Source organism: Pterocles gutturalis, unplaced genomic scaffold (assembly GCF_000699245.1).
Source record: "Pterocles gutturalis isolate BGI_N339 unplaced genomic scaffold, ASM69924v1 scaffold23282, whole genome shotgun sequence".
NCBI classification, from domain to species: Eukaryota; Metazoa; Chordata; class Aves; order Pterocliformes; family Pteroclidae; genus Pterocles; species Pterocles gutturalis.
This window is the reverse complement of record NW_010108459.1, coordinates 589-11,649: the sequence shown is the minus strand read 5'-3', so window position 1 is coordinate 11,649 and position 11,061 is coordinate 589. Positions and strand designations below refer to the sequence as shown.

The 11,061-nt window shown below is 61.9% G+C and overlaps 1 protein-coding gene across 1 annotated transcript in view; it reads left to right on the top strand.

Annotated features, from left to right (window-relative positions):
• Nucleotides 1–10,981, top strand: part of LOC104461171 (slit homolog 1 protein-like) — a 12,693-nt gene extending 1,712 nt beyond the window's left edge. The window contains 24 exon segments of the mRNA XM_010072653.1: nucleotides 1–101; nucleotides 504–651; nucleotides 1,151–1,222; nucleotides 1,482–1,553; nucleotides 1,662–1,733; nucleotides 1,855–1,998; nucleotides 2,133–2,296; nucleotides 2,414–2,437; nucleotides 2,851–2,995; nucleotides 3,134–3,208; nucleotides 3,429–3,572; nucleotides 3,855–3,998; nucleotides 4,114–4,280; nucleotides 5,401–5,530; nucleotides 6,552–6,620; nucleotides 6,959–7,030; nucleotides 7,229–7,300; nucleotides 7,607–7,678; nucleotides 9,031–9,194; nucleotides 9,572–9,697; nucleotides 9,869–9,965; nucleotides 10,587–10,606; nucleotides 10,609–10,719; nucleotides 10,884–10,981. The exon segment at nucleotides 1–101 is cut by the window's left edge and continues 28 nt beyond it. Coding sequence (XP_010070955.1) covers nucleotides 1–101; nucleotides 504–651; nucleotides 1,151–1,222; nucleotides 1,482–1,553; nucleotides 1,662–1,733; nucleotides 1,855–1,998; nucleotides 2,133–2,296; nucleotides 2,414–2,437; nucleotides 2,851–2,995; nucleotides 3,134–3,208; nucleotides 3,429–3,572; nucleotides 3,855–3,998; nucleotides 4,114–4,280; nucleotides 5,401–5,530; nucleotides 6,552–6,620; nucleotides 6,959–7,030; nucleotides 7,229–7,300; nucleotides 7,607–7,678; nucleotides 9,031–9,194; nucleotides 9,572–9,697; nucleotides 9,869–9,965; nucleotides 10,587–10,606; nucleotides 10,609–10,719; nucleotides 10,884–10,981 — 2,503 coding nt within the window.
• The last annotated feature ends 80 nt before the right edge of the window (nucleotides 10,982–11,061 follow it).

Here is an 11,061-nt window from a genome sequence, read left to right as displayed (position 1 = left end):
CCAGCGCCCCACCATCGGGCTCTTCACCCAGTGTGCTGCCCCAGCCCAGCTCCGCGGCCTCAACGTTGCTGAGATCCAGAAGAACGAGTTCAGCTGCTCCGGTGAGGAGGACAAGGGAGGTGGGAGGTGCCCGGGCAGGGACACGGGTTGGAGAGACAAAGCCTGTGCCATTGATACAGCCCACCTCCATTCCCTGCCACGCACCCCAGCTCAGAGCCTGGGTGCATGCAGTGGGTTCATCTCAGGTCAGCACTGTCCCTGGTGTGGGGACAACATGAGGACAACACTGTCCCATCAGTGTGACAAAGGGTGTGTCAGTCTGTGCCCTTGGAGCTGCCTTTTGGATGAGGTTGGGGTGCACCGTGACCTTTTGTACCCACTTAAGGATGGCATGAGCTGTCCCAGCACACCGAGCTGTCACCAGGGTCCCTTCCTTGGGGTGCTGCCATTCACCCGCCTAGCCCAGCTCTTTGCAATTCCCGTGCTGGCTGCTTCCCCGGCAGGACAAACAGACCCGGCACGCACCCAGCTCTGCAGCTTGTCCTCTGGCTCCTGCCCAGCCATGTGCACTTGCAGCAACGGCATCGTGGACTGTCGGGGCAAGGGGCTGACGGCCATCCCCGCCAACCTGCCTGAGACCATGACGGAGATGTGAGTATGGCCCCACACGGTCACTGCTGGGCTCTGGGTGGCTCAAGGCAGTGGGGACATGGGGTCAAGCCCTACAGCTCAGCCACCCTGCAGGGTGGCAGGCTTTCCTTGCCCTCATCCCATGCTGCCCAGATTTAGCCCTGGATTTAGCTGCATTAAAAATGTAAATAGAGAAATAATCTCGAGGGAATCCAATTAAGAGGCAAAGCCCCTGCCAGGATGGCACACAGAGCACGTGGGAGGCAGCAGGAACCCCCAGACTCAGGGTGCTGTTTTTTCCCGCTGCCCTAGTCAGCATGGTCGCCCACCCATGGCACCCCTCCTTGGTGGAGAAAGCCCTCACCACAGTCTGCAAGTTGTCCCTGGGGTGAATGGTGCCTCTCTGGTGAGGTAACTTACTGCAAGCCTGGGGGTCTTGCAGTCCCCTGGCCCTGTCAATGGGGTGAGGGGGCTTGGCCAGCCCTACAGCCCTCATCTCTCCTCCTCCTCCTCTTTGCAGACGCCTGGAGCTCAACGGCATCAAGTCCATCCCCCCAGGTGCCTTCTCCCCCTACAAGAAGCTGCGGAGGATGTAAGTGTGCAGCCCCCACCAGCCCACCCTGAACCCCAGCACCCTTCGCCCTGCAGTCAGCTGCCATGAGCCTTCACCCCCTGACTCCGATGGGCATGGGGCACTTGCTGTGACACGGGTGCCCCACATGGCAGCACTGGGATGGGGTCTGGGATACCCCCGGCTCTGTATATAGGGTGCTGGGGGTGGTCCCCTGGAGGAGGGAGAATATGGGGCAAGAGAAGAGGGGTCCAGGCCACCTTCTCCCTTTGGGTTTCAGAGACCTGAGCAACAACCAGATCTCAGAGATTGCCCCCGATGCCTTCCAGGGATTGCGCTCGCTGAACTCACTGTAAGTGCCTGCGCTGGGGTGTGTGGAGGGAGGTGGGGCAGACACTGCCTGCTGAGCTGTGCCCTATACTACTCCCCCACATCCCTCACACCAGCCTTGCTCTCCCAGGGTGCTGTATGGCAACAAGATCACGGACCTCCCCAAGGGCGTCTTCGGGGGACTTTTTGCCCTGCAGCTGCTGTAAGGCACTAGTGGCTGGGTGGGATGCTCTGTGGGGATACAGGGAAGTGGGGACCAGGTCTCCACCACCACTGGTGCAGTGGAGGGGGTCCTGAGGCTCACCTCCCTCTCTGCCTGCCAGGCTTCTCAACGCCAACAAGATCAACTGTGTGCGGGCGGATGCCTTCCAGGACCTGCAGAACCTCTCGCTGCTCTCACTCTACGACAACAAGATCCAGAGCCTGGCCAAGGGCACCTTCACCTCCCTGCGGGCCATCCAGACCCTGTGAGTGCCCACGCCAGCTCCAATTCCCCAGGCAGGCATGTGCCTGATGGGGAGCATCTCGGCAGGTAGCTGGGGCTGGAGCTAGTGGTCACCCGCTGCCCCTGGCGGTGTGTCACCTGCTGTCCCCGACGCAGGCACTTGGCCCAGAACCCCTTCGTCTGCGACTGCAACCTGAAGTGGCTGGCAGACTTCCTCCGCACCAACCCCATTGAGACCAGTGGTGCCCGCTGCGCCAGCCCCCGGCGCCTGGCCAACAAGCGCATCGGCCAGATCAAGAGCAAGAAGTTCCGCTGCTCGGGTGAGAGCTGTCCCCATCCCCGCCATGGGTGCCCTGCGGAACGGCACAGCTGTCCTCAGCCCTGCCCCAGCATGGTGTCTGTGTGCTCGGGGTGCTGATGTGTATTTTTCTCCGCAGCCAAGGAGCAGTATTTCATCCCAGGTAAGAGGAAGAGCCGCCCACATGGGTCTGTGGGTGCATGGTGCCCTTTTGGCCAGGCTGTCTGTGGGGGTGGTTGTGGCAGTGCCCCATGGTCTGGCCCGGGAGGGCCATGCTGCATTTCCCATTGTTTCCGGGTACAGGGATCTGTTTCAGCATCTCCCATCATGCCGTTATCAGGATGGGCACAGAGGTGTCCCCAGGGTCCAGCAGGGAGGGTGGTGGGCGGCGCAGTGCCCCACGCACCCAGGACAAATATCCCTGCAATAATCTGCTTTGGGCACACAGAGGGGTGGTGTGTGCAGCGGCTGGGATGGGGGGAGCTGGGGAAGAGACCAAGCAGCTGGGGTCGTGGTCAGGCACAGCCCTCCGTGCCTCTGCCTGCGGGACCCCACACTGCCCTCGCCGGCGCACAGGGACGGAGGATTACCAGCTGAACAGCGAGTGCAACAGTGATGTGATCTGCCCCCCGAAGTGCCGCTGCGAATCCAACGTGGTCGAGTGCTCCAACGTGAAGCTCACCAAGATCCCAGAGCGCATCCCACAGTCCACAGCCGAGCTGTAAGAGCCCACTCCCTCCCACCCTGCTTTCGCTCCTGCAACTGGAGCATCACGGCGCTGGGGCTTGGCTCGGGGGTTGGTTTGTGCCAGGCCTTTCGCAGCCATCTCCTGAACTCTTTTCCCTGCCACCCATGCCAGGCGCCTGAACAACAATGAAATCTCTGTCCTGGAGGCCACTGGCATCTTCAAGAAACTCCCACATCTGAAGAAAATGTGAGTATCGGGCAGGCACAGCCCTGTCGAGAGTGCCCCGGGGCTGGGAAAGCACACAGGGGTCCTGATACCAGGGCAGCCTCGGGTGTGAAATGGGGAGCATGTCCCAATCCGAGGGTCCCCTGAGGGACTGGGCTTGGTGGGAGGTGAGGGAGGCAGCAGTCAGGATGTGAGGACAAGGCAGAGCCCCCCGTCCCAGCCCGCTTTCCCTTCTCCACAGCAACCTCAGCAACAACAAGGTGTCGGAGATCGAGGACGGGGCGTTCGAGGGTGCATCCTCTGTCAGCGAGCTGCACCTCACCGTGAACCAGCTGGAGTCGGTGCGGAGCGGCATGTTCCGGGGCCTGGATGGGCTGAGGACCCTGTGAGTCTCTCCTCCACCATGGGGACCAGGATGTCCTGCTTCTTGCTCCCTTGCCCCGCCCACACTGCTGGGCTGGTGCTGTCAGCATTGCTGTGGATCCAGCTTAGGAGTGCCTTACCCATCCACTGGCTGTATCCAGAGCCAGGGCAGGGGCTGGATTTTGCTGCTTGGGAATGGACACAGGCTTGTCCTCCTGTCCAGCAGGCAGGGCACTGCCAAGGAGGGTTTGCCCCATGGCACCTGCCTGGGTCCTTAGGTGCCTTCATCCCCTTCCCTCCACAGGATGCTGAGGAACAACCGCATCAGCTGCATCCACAATGACAGCTTCACGGGGCTGCGCAACGTTCGCCTGCTCTCGCTGTACGACAACCAGATCAGTACCATTGCACCGGGTGCCTTCGACACGCTGCAGTCCCTCTCCACGCTGTACGTCTTGGGCCCCAGGGGAGATGCTCCCAAGCTGTCAGGGCGAGGGGCTGCAGGGGGTCCCCTTGCCTGGCGGCTGCTCAGGTGATGCCCTCATGCTCCCTCCCGTGTGCAGGAACCTGCTCGCCAACCCCTTCAACTGCAACTGCCAGCTGGCCTGGCTGGGGGACTGGCTGCGCAAGAGGAAGATCGTGACGGGGAACCCGCGGCGCCAAAACCCCGACTTCCTCCGGCAGATCCCACTCCAGGATGTGGCTTTCCCCGACTTCAGGTGTGAGGAAGGTAACTCACGGGTGCCAGGGGCGAGGGGGAACTGGGCTGCTCCTCCCAGGCTGTCACCATGCTCCCCATCCCAGCACTGTCCCTGCTCCTGGGATGTCTGGCAGTGCCGCACAGCAAGCTGGTAGCTCAAGAGGCTCCTCAGCCCATTAACACCCTCCTGTAATGATGCACGAGTTTCCCTTCATGGTACCCAGGCCTTAGGGCTGCACTCGAACACCAAGGAGCTGCTCTGGAGCCAGGAGAGGAGTTTGCCCCCACTGCACCGTGTGGTCCTTGTACGTGGGCAGGTCTGTGCTGACAAACGCTGTGCCCTGGGTGCTGGCAGCAGCAGATGTGTAGGCAGAGCCCACCAGGATTCATCCTGCTCCTTCCCTCCTTTCCCCCCAGCCCTGCACACACACCAGAGCCGGGCAGACGGTGCCAGCCGAGAGTGTGTGTGTGTTGAGAGAAAAGCCTTTTCTAAAAAATGTTTTAAATTTAGAGCAGCTTTTTTGAGCCCTCTGGGAAATATTTACAAACAAATCATAGTTTCTTCTGCTTTCCCTCCTCCACCACATCAAAGCCTGAAGGGTTGCATCCTGCGCCTTTCCGAGCCGTGCCAGATAACGCACGGTTGTCCTGGGGACTCCCCTCCTGCAGGAGCCCAGCGCCACGGCAGGGAAGGGGGAGCGATGCCGGCTCCTCCGGCTGCTTGGCATAGGCACCGCTCCCTCTGGCTTGAGTCTGGGAGATGGATGAAGGGGGGTTATTTCAGGAGGATATGCAGGGCTGAGCCCCTTCTTCTGCACCCTCCTCTCTGCCATCCCTGGGACTTCATTTTTGCCTGAAAATGGTGGAAATCAGAGCAGCCTTGAGCAGGCTGCATCCGTCCTGGTGGGGCAGGTGGTTTCTGGGCACAGGACTGTGATTCCTGTGCCACTGTGTGTCAGCCGGGCTGGGGCCGTTCCCCGTGGGCAGGCTGCCAGCAGCACCCTGCTTTGGGGGCAAGGGGAGATGGTCGGCATGGGGCTGGATGCTGGAGGGGAGCAGTCCTGGGTGGGTGCAAGGCACTGAGTCCAGCCTCCGGCAGTGCCCAAGGGCTGGACCTTGGTGACTGTGTGGCTCTCTGTGCCCGGTGCAGGTCAGGAGGAGACCAGCTGTGTCCCCCGGCCCTTTCCGCAGGAGTGCACCTGCCTCGACACCGTTGTCCGCTGCAGCAACAAGCACCTCAAGGCCCTGCCCAAGGGGATCCCCAAGAACGTCACAGAGCTGTGAGTGGCGGGCGGGTGCCCAGGCTCTCCCCCTTATTTACAGAAAGTTCACAGCTCTGGGCAGGGGGTCTCTGTCCACCTCCATCTTGGCCAGGTAGTGGGAGCAGGACCCCCACCCAGCCAAGGGGCCCTCACCAGCCCCAACCACAGGGAGGGGCTCAGTGAGAGCCTGTCTGCAGACTCAGGGCTACCAAGGGTGATGTGCTCTTTGGCCCTTGGGAAGGGGCAGCGTGGGGACAGCCACCCCCAGCAGCTGTGGTCCCCACATAGCCATGCAGCCTGGGGCTCTGCAGTTCCCAGCATCCTGCCATCAGTGACAGGAATGGGGACACCCTGCCTCTGCCAGCTCCTCAGCCCCTCTCTGCCATCACGTCTCACCATGGCTGTGGTCAGCTCCAGCTCCGAGCACATGGCAGTGGGATGTGGTTTGCCTGGGGTCAGCCACCCATCACTGTGGGTGTAAGGGAGATGCCCACGCAGCTGTGCCAGGGCTGGGTGTGTGGGCACTGTGATGCCCATTGCTGCAAAAGGGGCTCTGCACCCGTCTGGGATGGGGAACTGCAGCAAGTCCTTTGTGCAGGGGGTGTAGGCACTGTTTGTGCACATGCCTGTGTACAGAACCCCCTCACACCCCTGCGCTGTCTCGCACACGCCTCTTCTCCCCATCCTCTGCTCTCTCTCGTGTGCCTTGGGAATGGTTACAGCCTCCCACGCTCACATTGGGTATGTAAAGGCAGCGCATGTCTGGCTGTGCTCGCACACGCAGGATGCTGGGAGACTGCCCCCAGGGACCCACGTCCAGAGCCCCCAGGCATGCTCATGTGCTCGCACACTGGCTCCCTTCAAGTCCTGGGGTCCCCCTAGAGTCTCGCAGCCCCTGGGTGCCAGCAGGGAGGTGATGCTGGAGATGCTCCTTGCAGCCCCAGTTCCATAGGGGTGTCTGCGCAGGAGGAATGGGACGGTGGAAAGAGGGACCGCATGCTTCTTCACCACTCTGAGGTGCTTCCATTCTCCCTTGCAGCTACCTGGATGGAAACCAGTTCACTCAGGTCCCGGGGCAGCTCTCCACCTTCAAGTACCTGCAGCTTGGGTAAGTACCCAGGAGCAGGAGTGCAGGCAGCCGGTTCCCCTGCTGAGACTTGCAGGCAAGGAACAGGGGCTGTCCCCATGGTGTGTGATCCTGGCAGTGTGGAGAGACCCCTGACAGCCCTCTGTGTCCCCCTCTGTACCAGGACACAGCTGGCTGGCAGCAATGCTCAGCCCTGGGTGCTCACAGCCTCTGCTGGGGCTGGGCACATTTTTCCATCACCCAGTGTTACACTCCTGCTGCTCCGCGGTGCTGCTGTTTGCACCCCATTGCAGCTGAGCAGGCGGGGGACCAGCAAGGGAGCCCAGCTGGCTCCAGCCCCTGGGGTTTCTGTTTTCCAGCGATCTGAGCAACAACAAGATCAGCTCCCTGAGCAACTCCTCCTTCACCAACATGAGCCAGCTCACCACCCTGTAAGTGCGGTCCCTGCAGCATTGTTCCTAGGGGACCTTCCTAGGGGACCCCGAAGAGGGGGGCTGCTGGGGACAGCGGGGTCTCCCCCCTCCATCTGGGGGAAGCTGTGGTTTGAGCTGCAGCTGACATGGGGGGTGGCAGGGGGAGTGTGTAGCGATGCCCCCAGCTCTGTGATCCCTCCTCCTTCCCTTCCACAGGATCCTCAGCTACAACTCCCTGCAGTGCATCCCTCCACTGGCCTTCGAGGGCCTCCGCTCCCTCCGGCTGCTGTAAGTACCTGCCAGTAGTCCTGCTGCCAGCCCTGCTCAGCCCCTTCACTGTGTCCTTGTGTCCCGTGTCCTCGTATCCTCTGTGCCCGCTTGGAGCTGGGTGCAGGCAGGCAGGGCTGCAGGAGGAGCAAAGGGAGATGCATCAGCCTCTCAGAGCAGATGGTGCATTTGCAACAGTGACAGTGTGGTGGGGTCCAGCTCTGCCACCCACACCTGGACTTGCGGGGTGGGAGCAGCCCAGCTGGTCACAGTCCTTGTTGCCCACCCTGGGGCCATGGGCATTGCAGGACCCTCTGTTCTCTGCAGGTCTCTCCACGGCAATGACATCTCCAGCCTCCCTGAGGGCATCTTCGCAGATGTCACCTCCCTGTCCCACCTGTGAGTATCTCCCACTCCACAGGGCACAGGGCTGGACGCAGGCTGGGGAGACCTTTAGAAACCATGGGGCTGAGCCCCGCTTCTCTGGGGACTGAGCTGCCTCCTCTCTTCTTTTCTGAGCCGGTACTCGGGACAGTGTGGGGCAGTGCTGTGCTGTGCCTGCCCTCCCCGTGCTCAGCTCCCGGTTCCAGTTGTGCAGCTGAGCCTCGCAGTGCCACTGGGATGGGCCTGTGGTCCTTGCTGGAGGTGGTGTGGGGTCCCCACCAAGTCCCCAGTGTCCCCTAACATGCAGGTCAAGCCATGCAAGGTGCTGGCATGGCCGTGGGTCAGCGGGGCTGCTCTGACCCATGCCAGCATGTCGTTAGCCTCCTGCCAGGGTCTTTCCTACAGCAGTCCCCCCAAATCTGTCATCACGCATCCTCGTGCTGGTGTTTCAGCTCCTCTTTGAGGGAGCCTGTACCACAGGAGGGAAGCCATTCAGGACAGGGTTCAGCTTTGCTCACAGTGACTTTTCAGTCCCTTCCCTGTCCCTGCTAAGCCATTCCTACCCACCTGCCAGTGGCCAGTCCTGCTCCTGGCATACTGGGGGTTTCAGTCTTTTCCTCCAGCCTGTGGAGAGCATCCAGCTTTCCAGTCCTAACCTCCCTGTGTTTTTTGGGAGCAGCACTGCTCGATCTTGTCTTCCCTGACTCTTCACCGATTTCCCTTGCCGAAGCACAGCGCTGCATTTGCTGCTAACAGCCATTGCTGCCGGCTCCTGCCGGGCTGAGCTGTGTCACCAGCCGGCGCTGTTGGTGCTGTAGGACCAGGTTTGTCAGCCCCAGCAGATCTGCTGTTCCTACTGCCTGCCTTCTGGGTTACTGTCTCCTTCCTTCCTCACAAGTGTTGGTTGCACCAGCCCTCCATCACGACTGACCTTTGCAGTGAAGGAGGATGCAAAGAGGCATCAGCCCCTCAGCCTTGTACCTCATCTGCTTCTCCCTGCCCTGCTCTGCTGTCAGTCCTCCTTTCTCCTCTCTCCGAGCAATTCCTTGCTCTCCCCTGATGCTGCCCCCATGAGCTCTGGCCATGACCCACTGCTTGTCCCCAGCAGCCTGCTCCCCTGTCCCTGCAGGCTTGTGTGACAGAGACCCGGCTGGCACCGCAGCTCCCGTGCAATGGTCCTGTTGTTCCTGCACAGCCTCAGGGTGCTCTGCCTGGTTTGCACTGGGCCCAGGCAGCTGCACCCAGGTGCTGGAGAGGGACTGCTGAGGGTTTCTGTGTGTGCTGCGGAGGAGAGCCCCAGCACGGAGCCACTGCCTGGTTCCCTCCGTGGAGCAGCAGGTGAAGCTTTGCCCTTCCTCCCCTTGCAGAGCCATCGGGGCCAACCCCCTGTACTGCAGCTGCAACCTGCGCTGGCTCTCCAGCTGGGTCAAGACGGGGTACAAGGAGCCAGGCATTGCCCGCTGCGCTGGGCCCCCCGACATGGAAGGCAAGCTGCTGCTCACCACCCCTGCCAAGAAGTTTGAGTGCCAAGGTGAGAGGTGCCCACACTGTCCGTCTGTCCATCCGTGCCCTCCTCAGGCAGGGCAGCAGGCATAGCAGGGAGCCGGGCTGCCTCCTGCCCTGCGCCTGGCAGAGCGATGCTCCATGAGTCTGCGGCACTCCAGCTTTCATCCATTGAGCTGCCTTGTGGAGGAGGGGGACTGGCGTGCTTGTGTCTCCTCACCTGGCACGTCCCTAGTGACCAAGCAAGCACATGGCTGTCTCATTGTCTTGTGCACTGCCCCTTTTTGGGGCAGGCTCTGCTCCCACCTGTGTCTGGGGCTCTGAGCCCCGTGTTGGTGCCCACAAACGGAGACCTCCCCATCACTCCCCACACTGACCATCATCTCTGCACCTCCTGTCCCACAGGCCCACCCACCCTGAGCGTCCAGGCCAAGTGTAACCCCTGCCTCTCCAGCCCCTGCCAGAACCAGGGCACCTGTCACAACGACCCCCTTGGCTCCTACCGTTGCGCCTGCCCCACCGGCTACAAGGTACCGTGGTCCCGGGGAACCCATCCCCGCACAGGGGTTCTGCCATGCCCTGGGGGCTTGCTGCCTGCAGGACCCCCTTCCTGCACACCGCAGTGCCCTGCCGAGTGGGATGGGGCAGGGGAGTGGGACACAGTGCTGTGGCCCCCTCTGTGCTCCCACCTCTTCCTCTTTCCTTTTTTCTGCGAGGTGGCACTCAGCGGCTGCTCCTCCAACCCCTGCACCAACGGGGGGACCTGCCAGCCTCAGGATGGGGAAGGAGCTGGGTTCAGGTGGGTGCTGGATGGGAACCCATGAGAGACGGGTGTTTGGGCAGCAGCGTGGAGTCAGTATCCCATGGAGACAGTCTGATGCTTCCTTCTTCTTCTGCTTGCTCCCTTGGGCTCACAGCTGGGATATGGCATTCCCACAGCAGCTCCAGCCCATGCTGCCTGCTCTCTGCAGCCCTGTCTGCACCTTCTGCCAGCACAGCACCTGCAGGACTGAGCACCAGCTCCGCTTCCCCATGCCCCCCAGCTCTGCAGGCTCCTGGGCTGAGGACATGGTGGGGAAGGGGCCCCTGCCACTATGCAGGGCATGGGGAGGCAAAGGGCAGCAGGATTTGGGGCTGGGGCATCCCCGCACAACCCTCCCTACCCTGAACGCTTCAGGACGTTCCGGGAACCAGGGTGAAAATAGATGGCAGGCTGGGGGCGAGGAGGTTGTAGCCTGTTGTCATGGCAACTCAGAGCATCCTTGGGCAGTCTGCTCCCTGCCACCCTCCTTGTGCCTGGGGTCAGAGCTCTCGGCATGCATGCGTGCTCTGTGCCAAGGTCCTGTGTTGGTTGTTTTGGGGGAACCACCCTGAAACGCTCTGTTTCTCATCCCCTGACACTGCCCGTGCCCAATGGCAGGGGGCTGTGCCCCGCGGGGTTTTGGCCTGCCGTGCTGCCAGCAACCCCTGCAAGGAGCACAGCTGCGAGAACGGGGGCTCCTGCGTGCCCAGTGCCACCAACTACACCTGCCTGTGCCCTGCCCACTACACAGGTACCCAGAACACAGTCAGGACCCCCCAAACCTCACAAACTGGCAGGGGGATGTGGCGGTGCCAGCTGCAGGCTCAGCAGCTCCCTGCCCTGCAGGGACCGGGGCTGCCCCTCTGCTGCCGCAGCTGATAGGCACCCCTTGGCACCCCCTTTTCTGCCCTGCAGGGGATTTCTGTGAGCAGCCGCTGGATTTCTGCTCGGCCGAACTCAGCCCGTGCCAGCACGGCTCCACCTGCATCTCCACCAGCCAGGGGCCCAGGTGAGACACCCACTCCCCAAACCCCTTTCTCCCAGCTTCCTGGGGAGGGGAGATTTGCTTCTGGGTGGCTGCAGCTCACAGGCT